Genomic DNA, 21,945 nt, shown 5'->3' on the forward strand with positions numbered 1-21,945 from the left:
CATGAAACCATCTAGCTCTACCCACGTTGTCTTTGGCCAGAGGTTGCACGTAGCATGATCTCAGGGTCAGAACCAGCAGGATGTCCTCACTAGGCCTTGGATTGGTCAGTGACCCCAGGGAAATCTGGCTCCTTCTATGACAGTCCCCAAGACCTTGGTGCAAACGCCTTCCACCTGGAGCCCAGCACTCTCCCTAAGCCTGGGGCTCCTGGTGCTGCCTGTCAGCTGCAGCCTTGCCCCAGGATAAAGAATAAAGCTGTGGCTCCTCTTGCAGAAACCGTAATCTAATGAATGAGCCACCCAGCTCGCACTACATAAGGAGAGGAGAGTGTTGAAGTGGCTGCGGCTTTAATAGACAGCCAGAGGACACCTTTCTCTCCCCCTCTGGCCCATGTTTGGGTACGCAAGATGTGGTTTGCTTAAAGTTTAATAAGTGTAAGTGCGCATGTGCTCGCTCCTTTCATTGGTCCAGCCCCATCTCATCTGGAAGGGCCACTGAGCTGTAGAAGGACCAGTTCTTCTAACGCAAGTGCAGAAGTAAAGCTTGCTTTATAAATGAGCATTAAGAGCGAATCCACCGCAAGATGGGCTGCAGTCAGGACTTTAGCGTCCAGTCCTGACTCCACCTGAGCCCTGAGCAGTTAGCTGAGCCTCCACTTACCTCACCGTGGCGGGGGGGGGGGGGCGGTCCCAGACCTCCCATGCTTACTATGAGGGTTCCACAAAATGATGCTTGGCACAGCTCACAGCCTACAGAGCATGTTCAGTGGCCGTCGTCAGCGACTGTAATACAACAAAGTGATTTCTCGATCTCTCTGGGCTTCCGTTAGCTAAACTCCTTATATTTTTGCATAAAAATCTTATTTTCCACGAAGGCAGTCCACATCTAAACGCCTGTGTTCTACATACAGTTCCAACACAGAGGCCTCAAGAACGCAAGTGTTCTTTTATACGTGCTTTCTAACCAAGTGTTTAATCTTCTGTTTTTACAAAGCCAAAGAGATTATGTTTGCCCCGACACACAGACAGACAGACAGACACACACACACACACACACACACACACACACACACACACACACTCAGGATCTAAGTGATTCCAGGCAAAAGTTTCAAGTCTGACAAACTAGGCAAGGTTCTCGCCTGCAGGCCTCCCTCCCCTCTGTGCCCAATGACCTCATTTTTCAGATGCAGATTCAGCTAAAAAAAAGGTAGTGGGAGAATTAAATTTGTCTTATTATTGGAGTCAAGAGGAGGCACATAACCAGAGACTGAGGAGTGTAAGGGCTGGATAAATTTCTGTATTTTCTGGGAAATATGGTTGGGCCAGTAAGACTGAACACAGCAATGTATTTGCCAGTGAGATTTCTCTCCTCTCTCTCTCTCTCTCTCTCTCTCTCTCTCTCTCCATTTGTTTTCCAGGTCTAGTGTCAAATGAGTCAGTGGCCATGGAAACTGGGGCACCTAGATTCTGGGGCTATCTTTTAATTAGCTCTCTGACCCCACGGTTGTCCTCAAATTCCCTAGAGGAAAAGTGTTTGTTCCTCATGTGTGTGCCAGCATGGCCTCACACAAAGCTTGGGTGATCTGTTCAAAAGAGAAATTGCTCCCAGCAGAACCCTGTCAAGGGCGCCCATTCCTGAGTGGACAAAGACAGAAGCCTGGGCAGAGCCCACGGGCCCAGGCAGTCTAGTTCACAGCTGGGCTCACAGCTGGGCTCACAGCTGCCCCCTGCTCCCCTGCTCCCCTGCCCCCCCCCCATGCTGCCTCCCAATCAAAGCCCATCCTGGACTCTGTTTGCCTAGTTAATCCCATTCAACCTTCAGATTTCAGTTCCCATTACTGTAGCAACAGATGCTACTTGCACAGGTCTGCGACTGGAGGGGGCGGGGAGTGGCAGTCACTGCTCTACTCTGTTGAACCCTGGCATCACATCACGTGGTGGTCAACGCACCACGGAGCCAAGATCTAAGGATGGGGATGGGGGTGGGGGGGTGGGGGGGTGGGGGGTGGGGGGAGTATGAGAAGCAGTGTCTCATTTGTTCTTTGTTACTGTCAGGACTCTCTCCAGGGATCGCAGACAAGGTTAGGCTGTCAAAGACTTTGTGCTCTCCTTGTGCACACGTAGCCTTGTGCTCTGTTATTCCCCCACACACACACACACACCCCAGCTAGGCTCTAAGGCTCAGGAGACTTGGAAGGGGTGAGTTAGCCTCCCTTGGTGCTGTATCTGCTGTCCCTCCCCCCACACACACACAGAGAAGATGATCAATAGCTGTTGTTAGAAGGCAGTGAACAGGACCCCACCAGCGGTCCTGTGTAAGCAGTCCTTAGACCGGGGGGGGGGGGGGCGGGGGAGGGAAGGAGGGGGTTCCTGGATAACTAAACCTCACACCAGCAAAACCGCCAGTGACTCCCGGCCCTCAGCGGCTACTGATACTCAGTGGTGACAGGGCCCAGAGTGTCCAACGTTTTTAAGGTCCTAAGAACCCAACACTTATATGAAATGTCTAAAATTTAAACCATGATGGTTGATTAAGTTGCACACACATAGACACATTAGTCCAGTTAAAACGCACCTGCAGGCTGAATTCAGTTATAAGGGGAAATGCCCACGATGCAGGAATATTTTAAAGAAACCCATTTTATTTAATTAAGATAATATGCTCTGTGAGAGAAAAAGGGGGGAAAACCCCCCCCACTGAGGGTTTCAAAAATAACTCTCCTAGAATACAGTCAGAAAGCACACTAACTAGTCAGTCTTGGTAAAAACATGACTGAACTGAGAAACACCTAGGAGATTTGTGGCGCCCACTGCGGGGCGTGTCTGGGAGAGGGTTTCCAGAGAGGGTATAATAATAAGGGGAGATCTGCCCTGACTGTAGGCCACACAACCCCACAGGCTGGGAGCCCAGATGGAGTTAAATGGGAAGACTGTGAAAGCAAGTCACTGCAGGCTTTTCTCTATCTCTGTCTCCCCCTCCCCCTCCCCCTCCCCTCTCCCCCTCCCCCTCCCCCTCTCCCCCTCCCCCTCGCCCCCTCCCCCTCGCCCTCTTCCCCCCTTTCCTCCTCCTTGAGGAGGCATCCCCAACACCTGCTGTCTCCGAAACATGGAATTTACCTCCTTGCTTGTTTTCTTGTTTCCTCTGGTGGGGCGAGCATTGTCTCCATGTCCTCTGTCCATGGGCTGCCTCTCCCCCCCAGCGAGCTGGTATGGCTGCCAGGCACACTATAGAGTGCCCAGCAACAAGTGCCAAATGAACTGTGACGTGGGTGAGCTTGAGAGCCACAGCTTGCGACTCACTCTGCTCCTCGCTCTGCTCTTCCCTCAGTGCCTACGAAGACGAGAAGATGAGGAAGATGGACACCAGCGTCATCCGCCCGTTCTCGCCGGTCTACAGCTCCATCATTTCTTCCTCCTTGCCTGAGTCTCACGTGTAAGCGGGTCCCACTTCCTGTGCCTTGTGCCTCAGAACCTGGATCGAAGCTAACATAGTGACCCATGAGCCAATGTGTCAGGAGCCATGAAAAGGACAGGGAGCTTGAAGCCAGCAAAACTGGTGACCCGTATACACACACACACACACACACACACACACACACACAGAGAGAGAGAGAGAGAGAGAGAGAGAGAGAGAGAGAGAGAGGGAATAGGCACCATAGATGTGGTAATTTAGACCCCAGAGCCATCCCTTCCCTCACCAAGCCAGACACTCGAATGTCAAATGGTTTGCAAAGCTTGATAAAAATTTTTCCTGAGCTCCTGCTGCCAACATGATAATTCCCCCCACCCTTCCCTGCCCCCAAGACTCAGCTATTCCCAGGAAAGCATCTCTGGTCCAATGCCTAAAGCCATGACCTCCTCATCCTGTGCTGTTACCCAGAGGCTAATCAACCTTCCAAAGAGCACGCTTGCTTTCTGAAACCTTGACATCTGGTTCCACAAGTGTCCGTTCGGAGAGTCCTAAGTCCATAGCTTTTTCCCTCAGAAAGGTTCAGGCAGAGACAAAGCTAGCCTCAGCACTAAGGCACCTGGAGACTGAGAGTTCCTTGTTGCGGGGAGGGGCTCTCCTGTGTCCCACCAGATAGATAAGAGTCAGCAACATCCCTCACCCTGCAAGCTGTGACAACCACAGATGTCTGCATGCAGGAACAGATGTCCTTCCCCCCAACCCCCAGCCGAAACTCACACGATCCCTCCAGCCTCAGTGTGGAAGCTCTGCCTTGGGATAAGGCAGTCACGGTGCTGCCGGCTCGTTCTAGATTTATTATGCGCCCACAGTCTTTACAGCAAGAACTGCCACTCTGTAGGCACCACGTGCACTCAGGCCCCTCGGCAGCCCCACTGTCTGGGTGTTTCCTTGTCCCTTTCTGCACGGGAGGAAGCAGAAGCTGGAAGATGTGGACTCACCTGTTGTCACCCTCCCAGGCTTTAAGCCGGGTACACACACACACACACACACACACACACACACACACACACACACACACACACACTCTGTAGAAAGTAGATCCCAAGGTCTTGCCTTTGGGGAATTCATGACATGTGTCGGAAGCCAAGATGCCTGTATACAAAGAGTAGTAACCCAGGAGTGAATTCACAGGGCTAGATATTAAGGCTTTGTTAATAAGAGCACCTAATGGGTAGAAGATACAGGCAGCCATTACCAACTCCACCACACCCGTCACTCTCAGCCGTTCATCATCATCCATGATCGTTTCCCATCACCGCTGTCGTCAGCAGCACGCGCTGAGCACGTCCTCGTCCCTTCTTGACAGTCAAGGCTAGTCACACCCCATCCCACTGACGTCCTCCCCACCTTTTATTGACATTACCTGGGTATCTTGGTAGAGCTCTTCACCGTGAGCCTTCCAGCTGGCAGCCTAACTTGGATGCCCTTGAAGCATCCCCTTGGGAAAACAAGCCTTGTGGCTTCTCGGTGTCCCTTGGGAGCATCCACACATCTCCCTGCCGCTCCCATGAATAAGTGTGAGATTCACATACCTCTGAAAATGAGGTGGGGGGTGCCTAGAAAATGGGTCGAGCTCCCTGTCCATTTGATCTGAATAACGAGGCTTAAACACAATAAGCCTTAAGTGTGGTGAACAGAAATCGTTTCCCTCAATGCCAATGGGGCAGGAGACCCTGCCAGAGGACTCACAGCGGCAACCCCAGTTCCCTGGCTCCTGGCTCAGGTACGTTAGATAGATGATCATTGTCAGCCCATGGTAGGTGTCACAGCACTATTATTCATTGCTACTCTGTCAAGTATCTACTAAATGTCTTGGGCTTTGCAGACCACATGGTCTCTCTGGCAACTCCACTACAGTTGTATGAAACACAAGGATGGGTTGTGTCATCTGTGTTCCAATAAGGCTTGCTTTACAGAAACAAGTGACACACCCCACCCCACTCCTTGGCTGTGGTTTGCCAATGCTTGCCCTAAACTAAAGATGGCCATGTCCTTCCCTTGGCTAGCAAAAGGTTCTGCCATGTTGAACAGCTGGAGCCCTGATGACGTAGTGCTCAGCTTGGAGTGACTCAGGACCCTCTCTCGCTGCTCCCAAGTCTACAGATGGCTGGGCGAGCTTGTCTTGGCTGTTCCCCGCTGGGTCTGCCTCCATGCTTGTGCCCAGTTGATGGGTACATGGGAAGCTGGCTGGTCTTGGCCAGTCTGTGGCTTGACTGGTTGCTTAGTGACTATGATGACAGAAGTATCTCTCAGCAGCTAGTGCAGGGAGATACAGGCTTTTCACGCCATATCCAAGGAGTCCAAGGACAAGGGCCTGAGCGTAAGGCTTCCCGAGGCAAAGGCTCACAAGAGGCACAGTGGCTCTCAACCATTCTACCAAGCCAGTAAAAGACCAGAACCGACACAGGGAGAGAGGGAAAGCCACCACTTCCTCATAAGATGAAGCAGCAAGGTCAAAGTACAGAGTATAGGGCCAGGCGTGGTGGTGCACATGCCTTTAATCCCAGCACTAGGGAGGCAGAGGCAGGTGGATCGCAGTGAGTTTGAGGCCAGCCTGGTCTACAAAGCGAGTCCAGGACAGCCAAGGCTACACAGAGAAACCCTGTCTCGAGGAAAACAAAATAACAAAAATAAAACCAAAGTACAGAGTATGTAAAACGAGCAGTGAAGAGGAATTGGGGTATTTTAAAGACTTATTGCTTTTTAATTGTGAGTATATGTATGTGTGAGAGAAAGAGAGACAGACAGACAGAGACAGAGAGAGACGGAGGGAGGGAGGAAGGGAGGGTGGTTATGAAGTGCCCTCAGAGCTCAGAAGAGGGCAGCAGATTCCATGGAGCTGGAGTTGCGGTTAAAGCCCCATGTAGATGCTGGGAACTGATCCTGGGTCCTCCAGAAGAGCATCCATTGCTCTTAGCTGCTGAGATGTCTCTCCAGAAATTGCAGCCTTTTTAAATATATATATATACATATATATATATATATATACATATATATATATATATATGTATGTATGTATGCATGCATGCATGTATGTATGTATGTATATAATCAGTTGTATTCATCATCTTTCTTTCTACTATGACAGAATGCTTGACAAGTAACATAGGGGAAAAAAGGAAGAAAAAAAAAAAGAAATAACATAGGGGGTTCAATAGGTTCTCTGATAACCTGAGTTTTGAACCCTAGAGCCCACAAGGTAGAAGGAGAAAACTGATGCTTACAGTCTGTCCTCTGAACCGCCCCCCCCCACATACAAGTACAGCATGACATTCCCTCCCCCAAGACACTAAATAATTATAAAGAGGCAAAAGAAAAAGAAGCTATGCAAGGGAAGAAGAAATTATTATGGCTGAATTTGAGGGGATACAGCCCAGCCTAGAGGGGAAGGCATGGCAGGAGGGGAAGGCATGGCATCGGACAGCCTGCTTACACCTGGGCCAATCACAAAGGAAAGGACTGGGGCTGAACCAAGCCAAGCTACAGCTCACAGCGCCCGCTCCCAGAGCCCAGAGTTGCCGTGTAGTCAGCATGCCCCCAGAGGGTCCACAAAAATCTCCCCAGAAGGCACCGCTAGCTGCGGACCAACTCAAAGGCTGAACCTTGAGAACTTCATGTTCAAGCCATCACATTAGTCAACCAAAAGCTATGAGGTCAGGCTCTGCATCAGCCAGTGTAGATCAGAGCCTTTTGAGCCCCTCACCCCCAGTGCAATTGATCCCAGAGCTTGCTGATCACCCTGAATTAACTATGTGGGGATCAATCCTATCACCTCAGGGAGGAGGGTGGTCTGAGATGCAGCTTCCTGACATCTCTCTACAATGCCAAGGTTGTCCCTTTTCTAACCACCCACTCAGAAAGCAGGCCCACAGTCCATGTCCAGTCCCGCCATTGATCACTGGCTGGAAAAGCATCATACACAGGTCTGGCAGCTGGTGAGAGGACACCCACTGCCTTCCCTGCAGTAATGTTCACACCCGCTGTGTTCACACTGTGTTCAGGCATGTGATTTCTGGTGCTCGGGAGCATCCGAGCCTGGGCACTGCAGCCGTGAGTGAGCTTTGTACAGCCCTGTGTGGACACTTTACGTACTATGCCTTGCATTCAGGCAGATACGTGTTTCCTCTTTAAATCTAAGATAGCCCTACAGAGGAAAGACAGATTTCTATCAAGCCTGCTTCCAGGTTTCCACACTGCTTTTTTCCCCATTGGTTCACTGCAGGTCATGTGGTTGAGACTTCTTACAAGCCGGAACCAGTCCATCCAATGAAACCTCTTCCTAGTAGAAAAGGAAGGCTCTGCAAGGGGCCAATAGCAACAGCTCATTTTACTGCAGGGTTGAGGAGGCTTTGCCATTTGGTGACCTTTTGACCTCAGATGTAGGGGTGCTGGTGGTAGCCTCCTCCAGGATTCCTGAGGATGAGAGCAGTTGATGGGTAGTGAACAATTAGAGCCGTGCTCTCATGGCTGTTTGCAGCTACTACTGGGGCAGCGTTGTCACTACCCCTGAACTGGAGAACTGTGCCCCAAAGCGATGCATTAGGGAGAATGTCAGATCCGAAGCAACCGGTTCCAACCATCTTCCATCCACAATCAGAAGGGCGCCGAGCCCACCTGTGTACTTGCAGACCCTGCTGGCCAAGACCGTGTGGCTTGCAGGTCCTTAGGATCAAGTGGCTCTGATAAAGCAGGGACTTGTGGTATAGAGAGACACAGGGGACATTTTGTAGGGATGTCTTTGGACAGAGCCTAACCTAGACCTAGAGGGACAAAGGGAGACCTCCCAACAAGTGTAAAGAAATGGCGTGTAGTGTCTCACAGTGCTGGGGACTGCTGTCAGAGTCGGTCCCTCCTTGACCGCACACAGCCCAGCCTCCCCCGCCCCCTCCGTTTCTTCAGGGCGCCCTTCTCTGTGCTGTAGGCATAGAGAGTCTTTGTGTTCATATTCCCTCTTTCCACGAAGAACACGGATAAGACTGGGCTAGAGCCTTCCAAATGCCTCTTCAAAGCCCTTGTCTCCAAGTACGCTCATGCTCGGAGGCATTGGGGTTACGGTTTTAGCGTAAGAATGTTGGGGTCCACAATTGAGCCCACGATGGGTGGGGAGTTTGGAGATGTTAAGCAAGGGTGGAGAGGGGTTCACTCTGACCTGTCTGTGGCGCCTTCAGAAATCACTAGAACGGAGGTGGAGAAAAATAAAAGGGGAGGGGATGTGAGAGATCCTGGGTGGAAGGAGAAGGGAAGGAGGAAGGGGGGAGGGAGGGAGGAAGGGGGGAGGGAGGGAGGGAGGGAGGGCAGAGGGAAGAAGTAAAAGGAAAGATAGGAGGTGGGAGACAGGGAGGGAAGGGAAAATACAGAATGGCGGATGGAGGGAATGAATAACTCGTGTTCACAGGCCCCACTCCCCAGCACCACCCCGTGGCCAAGCAGACTCCCTCTCCACCAGTACCCCCCACTTGGCTTACCCTCACCCCACACTTCCCATAGCCACGGCCTGCAGGGGACCCTGCCTCATCCTTTCACAACTTTTTAATGCTCCAGTGAGGGCGGATCAAAGTGCTCATGGCTCAGTAATAGGCACACGACACACTGAGTTCCTTGTCTAAATGCTGGATGCTGCGCTACCAACCTGTGCTGTCCCCTGCAGTAGGACCCAAGACATTGTACTTAGTAAATTGCTTGTAGAAAAAAAATCCTTTTCTTTATCCAGATGTGTGTGTATAGAACACACACACACACACACACACACACACACCCGAGGGTAGGAAAAAGTGGGACAGCTCTACACAGAGCATGAGAAGAGAGCTTCCTGGAAACTAAGAGACCATCCCTTCCTGCTCCTGGGGGAGCTGGGCCTCAGGGAGCTAGGGAGCTGTGGTCTGGACCCGATGCAGCTTCAGGAAAGAGCTGTCATGACGCTGGGTAATGGAAGCCTCTTTCCATTAGTAAGGGATGAGAAGTCTTGAAGAGGGTGGTGGACAGATTCCAGGACTGCATCTTGTTTCCAAGAAAACCACAGGCAGTGGCTTAACCCTTTCCTGACCTCACTAGCGGAGTGACCACCACACACTGGCTCCATCAGTACCTAGTCAGAACTGAGCTCCCCAAGGCACAGTCTCTGGCCCAGCTCACACCCTCACCAACACTGGCTGTGTGAGCGCAGGTAGCTCACAGCACCTCTCAGAGTCTCCACGCTCTCACCAGATGCAGAACTCTTATCACGTCGTTGTGAGCATGAAAGCAACCGTCCAGACACCATCTCCACTCACAACTGAGTTGCATGATCTTGAGCCACACTGGTTCTGCCTCTCTGGGCCTCAGTTTCCCCTTGTGTAAAATGTAGATAAGAACTCAAGACCCACCAAGTTGTTGGAAATATTAAGTAATATGGAGAAAGTACACTAGCCAATGTCTGGTCCACTGTAGAGAGCACAAGACCTCCAGACAATCGAAAGTGTCACTCAGACATATTGCTAAACAGTGTGTTTTGTTTCATTTTCAAATAACGTGCTCCGTAAGTTTTTCTTCAATAGCCAGCTACACTTCAATCCAGTTAATACTGTTTCCTGTTTCCAGGCTTTCTTGTGCCCTCAGGCTATTTACTGCATTTCTTATCAGATAAGCTATCAGACATCAGTGGAATATTAATTGCCTTCAATTCTCATTTTGTTTGTCTGAGCCGTGATCTCCAGCTAGGAGAGACTCTGCCCACTACACACACACACACACACACACACACACACACACACACACAGGAGCTGGGATTAGCATGCTCACGCTTCCGCCTTGACACTGTCACCTGCCAGCTCCATGCCATGACTGTGAGGTCCCCCTAAGCTCCCTAACCTCCAGTGTCCCCATTTGCACAGCGGGACTCGTGAACGTATCATACACAACCTGTGCAAGACGCTTACCCATGTGCCAGCGAGCTCACTGAAGCCAGAGCAGCTGTGACTGTTGTTCTAACCCGAGGTCCCTGTGCTCCCTCCCATCTCTCCGCAGGGAACCCCTCTTCCGCCAGCTCTGTGCTCTCCACTGGCTTCTAGAGGCGCTGACAATCGACTACACCCACCATACCATGAAGCCCCTGATTGCCTGTTGGAACCCCAAGTAAGTCCAGCAGCCCTGCACCCAGCTACAACCTAGGACGTGCCGGGGATAAGGGGCGGGAACCTTATTCTTCCCACCTTGCCTTTGCTATGTTCGATGGGTGGTTTGCTTTAGGAGTTGGGGTGCTCTATGGATACACACCCAGGTGAGCAGGAGCCACCTCCTACACTCTTCCCAGAACCCAGTGTACACACTTCTCTACAAGCACCTCTGCCTGGTGCCATGTCACAGCACACTGGTAGCTTAACATGGGGCACAGTGGGAACATTTACACCATAGAAATGGGTGAGCTAAACCAGCATGCTGTGGACCCACAACCAGATTTCTCCCTAGGCCTCCTCATGATCTCACCGCGTCTCCTCAGCATTGTTTCTGGTTGCTCGTTTACCTCTGCCACCCTCCCCCACCCCTTCGCTTTTCCTGTGCTCTTTGCTCTTGTTTTCCTCCTTTCAACCAAGGGAGTTTTGTTTGCTTACTTGGGTTAGTTCATTGGTTGGTTGGTGGGTGAGTTGGCTGGCTGGGTTGGTTCATTGGTTCGTTGGTGGGTGAATTGGCTGGTTGGGTTGGTTCAGAGGTTGCTGGGTGGGTAAATTGGTTGGTTTGGTTGGTTTCTGGTTGGTGGGTGGGCGAGCTGGTTGGTTAGCTCATTGGTCAGTTGGTGGATAAGGTAGTTGGTTGCTTTGGTTGGTTCATTGGTTGGTGGTGGGTAAAATGGTTGATCTGGTTGATTCATTGGTTGGTTTGTGGGCAAGTTGATTGGTTGGGTTGGTTCATTGGTTCATTGCTGGATTAGTTGGATTGGTTTATTGGTTGGTTGGTGGATGGGTTAGTTGTTTGGATCATTGTTTGTCTGGCTGGTTTGATTTTGCTCTGTTGGTTTTTTAACTATGTATTGAAGGTTATTTCTCCACATAGACCTAAGGTGATTGTCTCAGGCTCTGGAGAAGCTGGGTACACCCAGCTGGCAACTCCAGAGAATGTTGACTAAGATGTGTCGTCACTACTAGAGGAAGGACTCATGCAAGAGCTTTGAGTTCACTGTTTTGGGAGCTATAGAGAGTTTTCAGCTTGTGCAGGCATCACCTTTGGGGGACCTGGTCATCTGCCAGAGTGAAACAACAGCCACAAAAGAGTAAAGAACCTCAACTTGAGGAACAGGATTTGTACCATAAAGACTCAGGCTGAGTTAAACAGAACAGCTCCCCGTTTCCCATGTTAGTACACGCACCTTCACACCCAGTGCACTGACACGGGGCCCCTCTCACAGCTCTGCTTCCCAGATGAATGCAACCCTCCCTGTGTAAATCTTAATTCCCTCCTCCTGAGGACATTGACCAGTCTCTCAAGTCCCCGCTGCATCTCTTTCATGCCCGATTGCAAAGATTTCTTGCGGCTGCATCAAGGCAACGTGTAGTTTTTTTTCCTTCCCCACAGTTGATTGCGTGTGCTGTCTAAGGACACAAGCCCCTAAGCCCAAAGATGCCTGATAGCACATCACCCCTCAGCGAGTCACCTGCCCTGATGACTCACTTCTGACGCATGGCTAGCCCTTCTTCCACATGGAAGGAAGCCGATCATGCAGAACTTGGGTTTGGGATGATATAAATAAAGATCTACCTACAGCACCTTCAGTGGCTCTCAGACACGCGCTCAGAACAGGGGCACAGGCCGTTAACGTCAATAAAAATACGTAAGGTCACACTCAGTATTTTACAAGGACACATCAAGGAAGAACCCCCACCCACCACCCACCTCCGAGGACCTAAGCATGCCTGGCTCCCTGCAGACAGAACTGTGAGCAGGCCTGGCCTGAGAGGAGGACATGACCTACAGAGAGACAGCCACAAGGAGTCGGGGGGGGGGGGCGGGGGCATTTGCCAGGCTCTGTTCACTCTGATAGAACCTCCTCTCCATGTGGGCTTTTTAAGCGTGGGGTTGGAGACACGCTAGCAACGTTACCTGTTCCCAGAGCCCAGACAGAGCTGTGATCTGTAACTGTGCCAAGTCCCATAGTGTAAATATGTGAAAGCCCCACATGGCCGATCTCAAGCTCTTGAAGGGGCAGTGGCGTGGTTGAACTTGGAGTTGAGAAGCTATGATGGCTATTTTTAATTGTCAGCTTGGCTACATCTGGTATTAACTAAAACCCCAAAATGGAGAGACACGCCTGTGAGGGATCTTTTCTTAATTTGGAGTAGAGAGATCTCCTTTTAATCCAGATCTATGAAGTAGGAAGACATATGTTTAATCCAGGTCTTTTGACCTGGGAAAACCCGCCTCTATGGGCCATGCCTTCTGCTGGAAGCCTATATAGGGATATGAAAGAAGGAAGCTTTTGCTCTTTGTCTGCTTGCCCCACTCTTGCTGGCAAGTCTGTTCCCTCACTGGCATTAGAGCCTGCTTATTCAGGGTTCTGGAACATACTGAAGGCCAGCTGAGACATCAGCCCCACGGACTGAACAGCTACTAGATTCTTGGACTCACCGTTCATAGGCAGCCATGGTTGGATTAGCGGGACCACAGCCTGTAAGTCATCCAGAGAATTCTAGAGAACCCTGACTAATACAGAAGCCACGTGCATCAGCTTTTAATAGCCAGCAAGAACCAACACAAACTGGCCCCAGCTCTCCACCATATGGAAAGTGCCTGAAAACATCTTAGTTACCCAGAAAGCAGGACACCTTCTCCTGGATTCATCTGCCTCTGCGAGGTCTCACCCCAATGGCACCACATGACATTCCCAAACCTTGAACGTGGGTTTGAGTGACTGGGACCAAGAGTCTGTGCATCATTTTGAGCTGGTATCCCAGACTCATGACCATAGCTAACTAGAGTGGTTGAAGCAGGAGGATTCCAAGTTCAAGGACGATCTGGGCAAATTAGCGTGACTGCGTCTCAAAATGGATCAGAAGGAGCCCTTGAGGTGTACATCTTTGCCAGTTCCTTTGTTCTTGTGCAAAGCCCTAGTACAAAAGCCCCAGGTTCAATCTCCAATACTGAAGGATGAAGAAGAGAGTTTGGGCATCAGCCTAGATGAGTCCACACCTTACCACCTGCTGTGTGACCATAGGCACGTCAAGTCACTTAAGGTCTCTGAGATTTTGTTTCATTACCTATCAAACGGTTGCTGGCCCAAAGGAGTTATTCTTAAGACCTGGAAAGCTCACGTCTAGTGTGCTGGCCAGTCTTACGTCAACTTCATGCATAAACTAGAGTTATCAGAAAGGCGGGAACCTTGGTTGAGAAAATGCCTCCATGATGTCCAGCTGTGTCGTTGGCCCTACCCCAACATTGTGATTTGGCCAATGGTCTGAGAGAGAGAGAGCAAAGCAGGAAAAGATGGGGCTGTTGGAGCACGATTAGAAACAGACTCCTCAGGAGGCAGGCTTCCCTGAGCAACTCATTTATTTGGGGGGGAGCAAAGGCCAGGGCTAAGGTGCCGGGAATGCCTTATTTGCATGTGGAAGAATCCCAGGTACTTGCTGTACACATAACCTAGTGGCCAGACGACAACGTAACTACCTCAAGGGTGGCAGAGGTAGGGGATCAAAGGTCCCATGCTCCTCTGAGACATCCAAGCCCAGTCATGTAGGGAGGAGTCCTGCTCCTTCAGATTTCAGGATGAGAGTTTTTTGGGTTTGGACACACCTTGACCCCCACTGCCTTGACTTGACTCCAAGCTGCCTCCTCCACCCCCCAGTCACACAGCTCCCCACCCAGCTGTAAGGTCTTTCTTAATTAGTGATTGATGGGGGAGGGCCTAGCCCATTGTGGGTGGGGCCATCCCTAGGCTGGTGGTCCTGAGCTCTATAAGAAAGCAGGCTGAGCAAACCATGGGGAGCAAGCCAGCAGGCAGCACCCCTCCGTTAGCTCCTGCCTCCAGGTTTGAGATCCTGACTTCCTTCGATGATGAACACCAATGTGAAAATATAATATAATATAAGCTGAATAAACCGTTTCCTCCCAACTCAATGTTTAGTCATTTAGCCACAGCACTAAAAACCCAAACTAAGGCATCTAGAAACACAGCGACTGTTCTATGACAGACATTGAAGAGAAAAAAATCTCACCAGCATCTCAGGGACCTCGAGCTGGTAAAGAAATGTAAGAGGAGAATTCTACTACCAATGGATGAGCTCCGTGGTGACTGGACAGACGCTCAACTCAGGCTGGGGAAAAAGGCTACACCAGACCTCACCAGTGACAGCAAAGCCTCATGGAGCAGAGGGAGGAGGCAGTCATCACTGATGTACCATGCAGGAGGAACATGGCCCCTGAGAGGGGTCTGGTTATGTAAGCCTGGTTATCTCAGGCTGTCCCAGACCACGAGCACCGGCTATGTCAGAAAACCAGATGTGTGGAAGACTGGCATTCATAAGCCAGTGACCATGTATATGCCACTTGCTTTACACTGGGTGGAACATTGCCATGAACGCAGGGCTTCTCAAGCTATGGCATGCAGCAAAGTAACTGAAGATCCCTGTGCAGTGAATCTGCTGCTGTGGTCACTCTGGGCAGCGCGGAGAATCTGCTTCCTCGCAAGCTCCCAGGAAACCTTTATTACGTACAAGTCCAGACACTCAAGGCTAGTAACCTCCTGCTCCCAGTAAGGCCTCCTCCTAAAGGTTCAGAACCCATAACCAATACCACCAGCTGGCCACAGGCTTCCAGGACATGATCCTACAGGGCCCAACTCAACCTTAAGTATATAAAATATAAAATAGTTTTAGAAGCCGTTCTGCATGTTCAATTTTGCAACTAAGTGTGTGCTATTTGACTTAACAGAAGGAGCACACTTGCACATCTGAACCCCTGCCCTGGCGGTTATCAATAACTAAACAGACTCAACTACACTGCTTAGTGAAAAAAATGCAGCAGAATTCTGAACAACACATATAATAAGCAATTTTCTAACTTATATTTAGACCGGGTTCTCTCTTGGCGAGCGGGACCGCTCCCAACCACTGGTGGGAATGTCTCAGCAAAGGAAGTGGGCCACACCATTGCCCAAGGGAGCTTCCACCCCAGGGGAAGGGGCCGGAGGATGCAATAAACAGTAAACATGCCAAGGCCAAGGTAATCTGCAAGGCTCGGGAGACGGCCCAGAGACAAGCGCACATGTTGCTCTTGCAGAGGACCAGGGTTTGGTTCCTAGCACCCACGTGGTGGTTCAAAACCATCTGTAACTCCAGTTCCAGAGGATACAATGCCCTGTCCTGACCTAGTGCACAGACAGGCAGGCAAAAAAAAATACACATAAAATCTAATTTTAAAAAAATCCGCAATAGGAACAAGTGCAGTCACGAAGAAACTGATGGGTGGTCTGAAAATGATGGCATTAATGGCTTGCTTTTCAGTTTGACCATCAGTGAAGACTCGGCTAGAATGGGCATTCTGGGTGAGATAAATAATTTACACACACACACACACACACACACACACACACACACACACACACACACACACCCCGCTCTCTTCTTCCCAGCCACTAATGGCATCACTCTTAGCTCTGGTACTCAAGCTCACAGGGATAGGGCAGCACAGCACACCATCTGGTCCCCTGACTTCTGAAGAAGCAGGCAGGGCTACCCAGCCTGGAAGATCCCAAGAGCTTGGAGCACTGCACCCTCCCCACTAGGCGATCAGCAGCACTCCGCACCACAGCCCCGTGTACATCCTAAGCTGGCCCACGAGATTCTCCTCTTGAGAAGAAGACACTTTGCCCAGAATTAGACCTGGGAAAAAAATCAAGAGCAAACTGTTTGAGAAAATTGCTCTGATTGCCCCGACAGTCAAGTGACCTCCAAGCACAGAATGTGCTTGGAGGATACAGTTTAAAGAGACGAGCCTGTGCTCAATGCTCTCTTCCCTTGATTTCTGGGAAGCAGGCGCTCCCACAAAGAGCGAGCAGGGAGAAAATTATGGTCTGAAAAAAATCATAGCTTTCTCCCCGGGAGAGCTGCCTGCCCTGCCTTGTCGCCCACCATTGTCAGCTCCTCCTGAAAGCCTCGCCAAGATCCCCACCGATGAAAGCAGGCTATTCTTGGTAATGGCGGAACCAGATTCACCCATTTGAGACTCCGGTTTTTTTGTTTTTGTTTTTTTCACATCCACAACAACCTCTTGGCCCAGCTAATGTCCTCAGCCCCATCTTAACCGGTGGAGACCCCGAGGCTGGGAGAAGCTAAGCAACCCTACACAAGGTCACCCACATAGAAGGCAGTGGACCAGGCAGACTCCAGCCCAGTAGCAGATGCAAGGAAAGTCACCTGAGGTCACCAGACAGCAAAGCAATCAGATGTGCTAATTGATGAACCATGGTTCCCGTCTCCCCACCACTGAAGCTGCCTGTTGGCTCAGCCTTCGTATCCAACACAGGAGCTTTGCTCATTACCGCCACGCAGGGCGCCAGGCTGATGGAGGTCCTACGGTCAGCACAGCAGAAGGAATCTAGCTGGCGAGGAACCCCAAGGAGCAACTGTCACCCCATGCTCATGCTGTTTGTTTGTGTTGTTTTTAACAAAGCAAATCACAGAGAGACACCCAACTTCAGAGGGCAGAGAAGCAGGGCTCCACTGCGTGAACAAGTGGTAACGGGGAAGGTTCGCCAACTGGCTTTTAGCCTCTGCAGTGGACTTCTCTGCTCCGGCTGTGTTTGATCTTTCTTCCCTGCTTACTGATCTTCCTTTTGGGCTTATCTGCTACGGAGAACTAAACATCAGAGAGACGGATCCTGTGTTACCTGGCCTCCCCTTTATCAACGGCTTTGCGGAGGAGGAGGAGGAGGAGGAGGAGGAGGAGGAGGAGGAGGAGGAGGAGGCGCCTAGGGCAGCCGAAGGTCTGCAGGGACCTGGCTGCGTCTTTAGCTCATTTATCCTGCCGCTTGAAGTCGCGGTAGACATCAGGTCTCCTTGGAAGTCAGCATTAGCGGAAGGCTTCTATCTTCCCAATTGGATGTGAATATTTAAGATTTCGAAAGCTTGGCTGGGCCCAGATTTAATTTTGAAAGGGAAACGGGGTTGCTTTTGAACTTCAAGAAGGCGCTGCCAGCTCAGCAGGAGCTGCCCAAGCAAAGAAGAAAGCCAAGTCATGAAAGACACTGAGGAACACCAAGGCTGCCTGTTGGTTAGCCTGCAGCCAGGCTTCAGAAGGACCCCTGTTTAAATACGGTGTAAGGTTGGAGAGCTGCCTCCTTCTCCTCCAGTTGGATTTTAAATACTCCCTAATTTGATTACTCGAGGGAAAAGCAAGCAGAACAGGCTCAAATGAGCTTCTATGTTAATTATTCAGAGCTTTTTATTGTGTAATCAAACAAAGTCTTACAAAAGGCTTGGAGGTGCATCCCACCCCCACCGCAGCCCTGGAGCCTGTCCTGTTTGTTATGATTGTGAACTTCTAGTCAGACAAGGGGTCCTGCCTCAGGGGCAGAAGGGCCCCTCTCGTTATTGGTGACAGCCTGTGGATCTGCCTCTCAGAGCCCCAAATTGTGAGAACCAGCCCTAAGTTCAATCCATCTGACCATGCCTGTGCCCTGTATCCGAATACTTTGACCCACAGCCATCATGCAGGCAGACGCTGACAAGCCTGAACACTGAGTGCCTCCCCCATTCCCGAAGCTAGTAAAGCTGCTCCTATCAACTTCATCACCTCAAGTCCCTGCTCTGTACAGGCTGAGAGCCAGCCACGTATGTCACAGGTCTCACACACCCGAATCAGCCCACAGCGGAAAGGGGGTTAAAAACGAAATGGATTCATGGATAATGAAATTTATGAATGGGTGGGAATATAGATGTGTGTGCGTGTGCCTGTGCGTGTGTGCGTGTGTGTGTGTGTGTGTGTGTGTGTGTGTGTGTGTGTGTGTGTGTGTGTTTGAGAGGAAGAATGGATGGGTGTGTGGTTGGGAAGATGGACGGATGGATGGATGGAAAAGTAGGTGGACAAACACAGTAGATAGATGGATGGATGGATGGATGGATGGATAGATGGAAAGATAGGTAGACAACCACAGTGGATGGATGGATGGATGGATGGATGGATGGATGGATGGATGGATGCCCACCCAGCAAATGGTGGTCTCTCTTAGCCTCCGTTTTTTCCCCACAAAAGACTCATCTATGGAGAACTGCCCTCCTCAAAAGTAGTAAAGAGAAAATCATACCGTAGATCAGCTCCCAATCAGCCTGAATCAGCATTTCTTTAGGGAAAAGGTAAGGAGGGGCCTTGTAATAAACCAAGACTCTGCAAACGGGAAACCCATTGAGCCGTTTCTCACGCAGGGACCCAGGTGGCAGCAAGAGCGCAATAAGAAAGATCAACAAGGAAAAGTCCATGGGGCAGAGGTGGGACCACTTCGTCACGGCACCTAAGGTAACCGGGAGCCCACCCTTACCGTCATGGCACCTGAGGTAACCAGGAGCCCACCCTTACCGTCATGGCACCTGAGGTAACCAGGAGCCCACCCTTACCGTCATGGCACCTGAGGTAACCAGGAGCCCACCCTTACCATGAGAGCCACATTCAGTCTCTGATGGGAAAGGTTTGTTTGTATCTGTCTAGCTGGTTTTCCAAGCAAAGGAAAGACCACATGCCATTGGGTGTTCTGGGGTTTTTGTTTGTTTGTTTGTTGTTTTTGGTTTTTGTAAGTTTTAATTAAAATGGTTATCTGGGGATCATAGGAAAAATTACATTTGGCCAGACACACTGGAAGAAGGGGAAAGGGGTGGAAGTGGGCGGGGCGAGGGGTTGACAGGCACCTGTCAAGAAGGAAACAGATTCACCTCACCCTATCCTTTGATTGACAGCTCCCCCTCTGTCTCCTCCCACCCGCCCCCCACAGGACACTCTTTCCAGCCATATGTGTATTCACTATCAGAAAGGATTTTGAGGTCTGTTATCTTCAACCCAAAGTCTGAGTCCACCTGCTCAATAAACACACGAGGAATAGCAAGAAAGCAATGAATCTGCCATTAGATAGAACAGGACTGTGCAATGGGGGTGGGGGGGGTTGAGGAGGTTGGGGGGGAGGGTGTGCAGATCCTGTCCTTGCCCACAGAGCCAGTACAGTGCCCACCCCCACCTACCACACAGTTATGGAGAAGCTTAGGGAAAGGGTACGCAAACTCACTGAGAGTGTAAAAATAGGAGAAGCCAAGATAGTGCAGAGGGAAGGGCGCTTGCAGCCAAGGCTGATGTCCTGAGTTCGGTCTCCAGGACCCACATGGGGGAAGGAGAAAACCAATCCCTGCAACAAGTTGTCCTCTGACTTAGACACACACACACACACACACACACACACACACAGAGAGAGAGAGAGAGAGAGAGAGAGAGAGAGAGAGAGAGAGAGAGAGAGAGAGAGAGAGAGAGAGAATCACACATACATACACTCACACAGACACACATACACAAGCAACAAACCTAATATGTGCAAACTTTAGAAGCGCTTCTTGTCATACTGACAGAACAGCCAATTTCGTTAAATGTTACTTCATGCTTCCTTCCTTGTGTCTCATTGGGCACTGTGCTCTCACACTTTGATGGGAGAAGTAGTTGGCGCTCAGAGAGGTCAAATGACTTGCGTGGGGTCACCCTGCTGGACTGGGGTTCACCTTGGGCCTATGTGTCAAACACAGGGTTCTTCGGAGTCATATTCCCCAGGATAGGACAGTTTCCCCATTCCCTGCTCTTTCATCGGCATTCTGGCAGACCCAAAAGCAAGAGCCTTTGTTTTCTCACACAAAGTTGCTATGGAGACACGGTGTGCATCTATCTCAAGAGACACACAAGGCATCAGGAGCCATGCGTCCTTCCAGAATGTTCAGTACTGCTGCTGGCGAATTCTCATAATCACACCCTGGCAGTGGCAGGGTGCACTCCGGGGGATGGGGGTTGCAGGACACTGGAGCAGCCACTTTGGCTGGTTCCAATTTATGACCTTGGGCAAGCAGTTTCTCCTTGCCTGACCTCAGTTTATCCCTCTACAAAATGGGGATCTATAAAGAGACTCTAGCCAACAGTCCCCCGTGGGTCTTTGGTATGCATAGACCTAATCAGTAGCAAGCAGTGTTCCCAAAAATGGGAAATCATGTCAATGAGAAAAAGAAATCAGGTTCCGTGGAACACGGCAGGGAGGAGTGAGGTATATGGCAAAATGAAGCCTAGCCAAAGGGAAGGCTAGGGGACCCACATCACCACATGCAAACAGGAGCCCTGGGTCCATTATTTTGAACAAAAGCCAAGCACTTAGGTCTTTCTAGAAAAATCTCCAAATTTAAAGAAACAAAAAGAAAAGCAACAACAACAAAAATGGGTGGCTAACTATGTCTTCCCGTGGGCATCCACCCCCTGCTTCTTAGAAAACATAAAGGTTCACTCAGGGATCTTTATCCTATTTAAATCTTCCCCTATTTAAAAAAAAAAAAAAAAAAAAAAAAAAGACAGCCAGTCCCTCCTGAGGCAGAAGTTGGCAGCTGGGTCATGTCACCCTGAGCAAACCGAGAAAGCGATAAAAGCGCGTGTGGACTTGAGTTAAGTCAGGGAGCGCTGAAGGACAAGTGACACCCTGAAGCTGGCCATGTCCCCCAGCACATCTTATCTTCCCCGTGCTCTCAACCAGAAGTGTCAGCCCTTCACTCTGGGTCCCCTGGCTGGGGTGGCTAATTGAATGTTAACTAATGACAACCCTAGGAGCACAAGATGAAATTCCAGCTCAGGGGAGGTGCACGTAGGACTGTGTATACCAATGCCCTTTTGTGGTCACCTTAGCGCGTCCCCATTGTTTTATAAGTGAGGGCACTGAGGCACAGTGCTCTACCCCCCCCCCAGCTCGGAGTCCAGGACTCCTTGCCAGACCCCACCCCAAGCCCAGACACAGGCTGTTAAACCTTCAGCCATGGTTAACAATGGCCTAGAATCTGTTCTCCAGCGCCGGGATGAGGTGGCCTCTGAGTGTATGTGCTGTCCCTGAGCTCTGACATCCTCTCTCATAGGGTGGCAAGGGGTGTGGAGTGTCCTGTCAGGCTGACAAGCTCCTGGCCAAGCTGCAAAGTCAGGACAAGGGAAGCTTCCTGACTGATGTAAGCTCTCACTACTTAATTTTCCTTCCATGGCCATCATTATGTGACCTGTGTGCTGCCCTGGAGACCTGGGCAAACGCAGTCCAGACTCCAGCTGTCACATGCTGAAACTTTCTTATGATTGTGCAAAATTGTGCCAGGAAACTTGGGGAAGGGAGCAAAGCAGAGGAGGAAATGGGAGGCAAAGCCCCTCCCGCAGTCTTACCCCTCCCTCTTTCCTCCACCTTTTCCCTTCCTCTGTGCAACCAAGAAATCCCTCCCTGCTTCTGGTGCAGGAAAGTTCCACCTATG

At 50.5% G+C, this 21,945-nt stretch overlaps 1 protein-coding gene across 2 annotated transcripts in view; it reads left to right on the forward strand.

Moving 5' to 3' along the window:
* Positions 1-21,945, forward strand: part of CCDC60 (coiled-coil domain containing 60) — a 161,920-nt gene that overhangs the window by 111,535 nt on the left and 28,440 nt on the right. For both annotated transcript variants that reach the window (XM_084762189.1, XM_084762188.1), the window contains exons 4-7: positions 3,332-3,436; positions 10,475-10,582; positions 18,859-18,949; positions 21,568-21,654. In XM_084762189.1, coding sequence (XP_084618315.1) covers positions 3,332-3,436; positions 10,475-10,582; positions 18,859-18,949; positions 21,568-21,654 — 391 coding nt within the window. The remainder of the gene's footprint in view (positions 1-3,331; positions 3,437-10,474; positions 10,583-18,858; positions 18,950-21,567; positions 21,655-21,945) is intronic.

This window comes from Acomys minous, assembly GCF_964271855.1.
Source record: "Acomys minous genome assembly, chromosome: 16".
NCBI lineage: Eukaryota > Metazoa > Chordata > Mammalia > Rodentia > Muridae > Acomys > Acomys minous.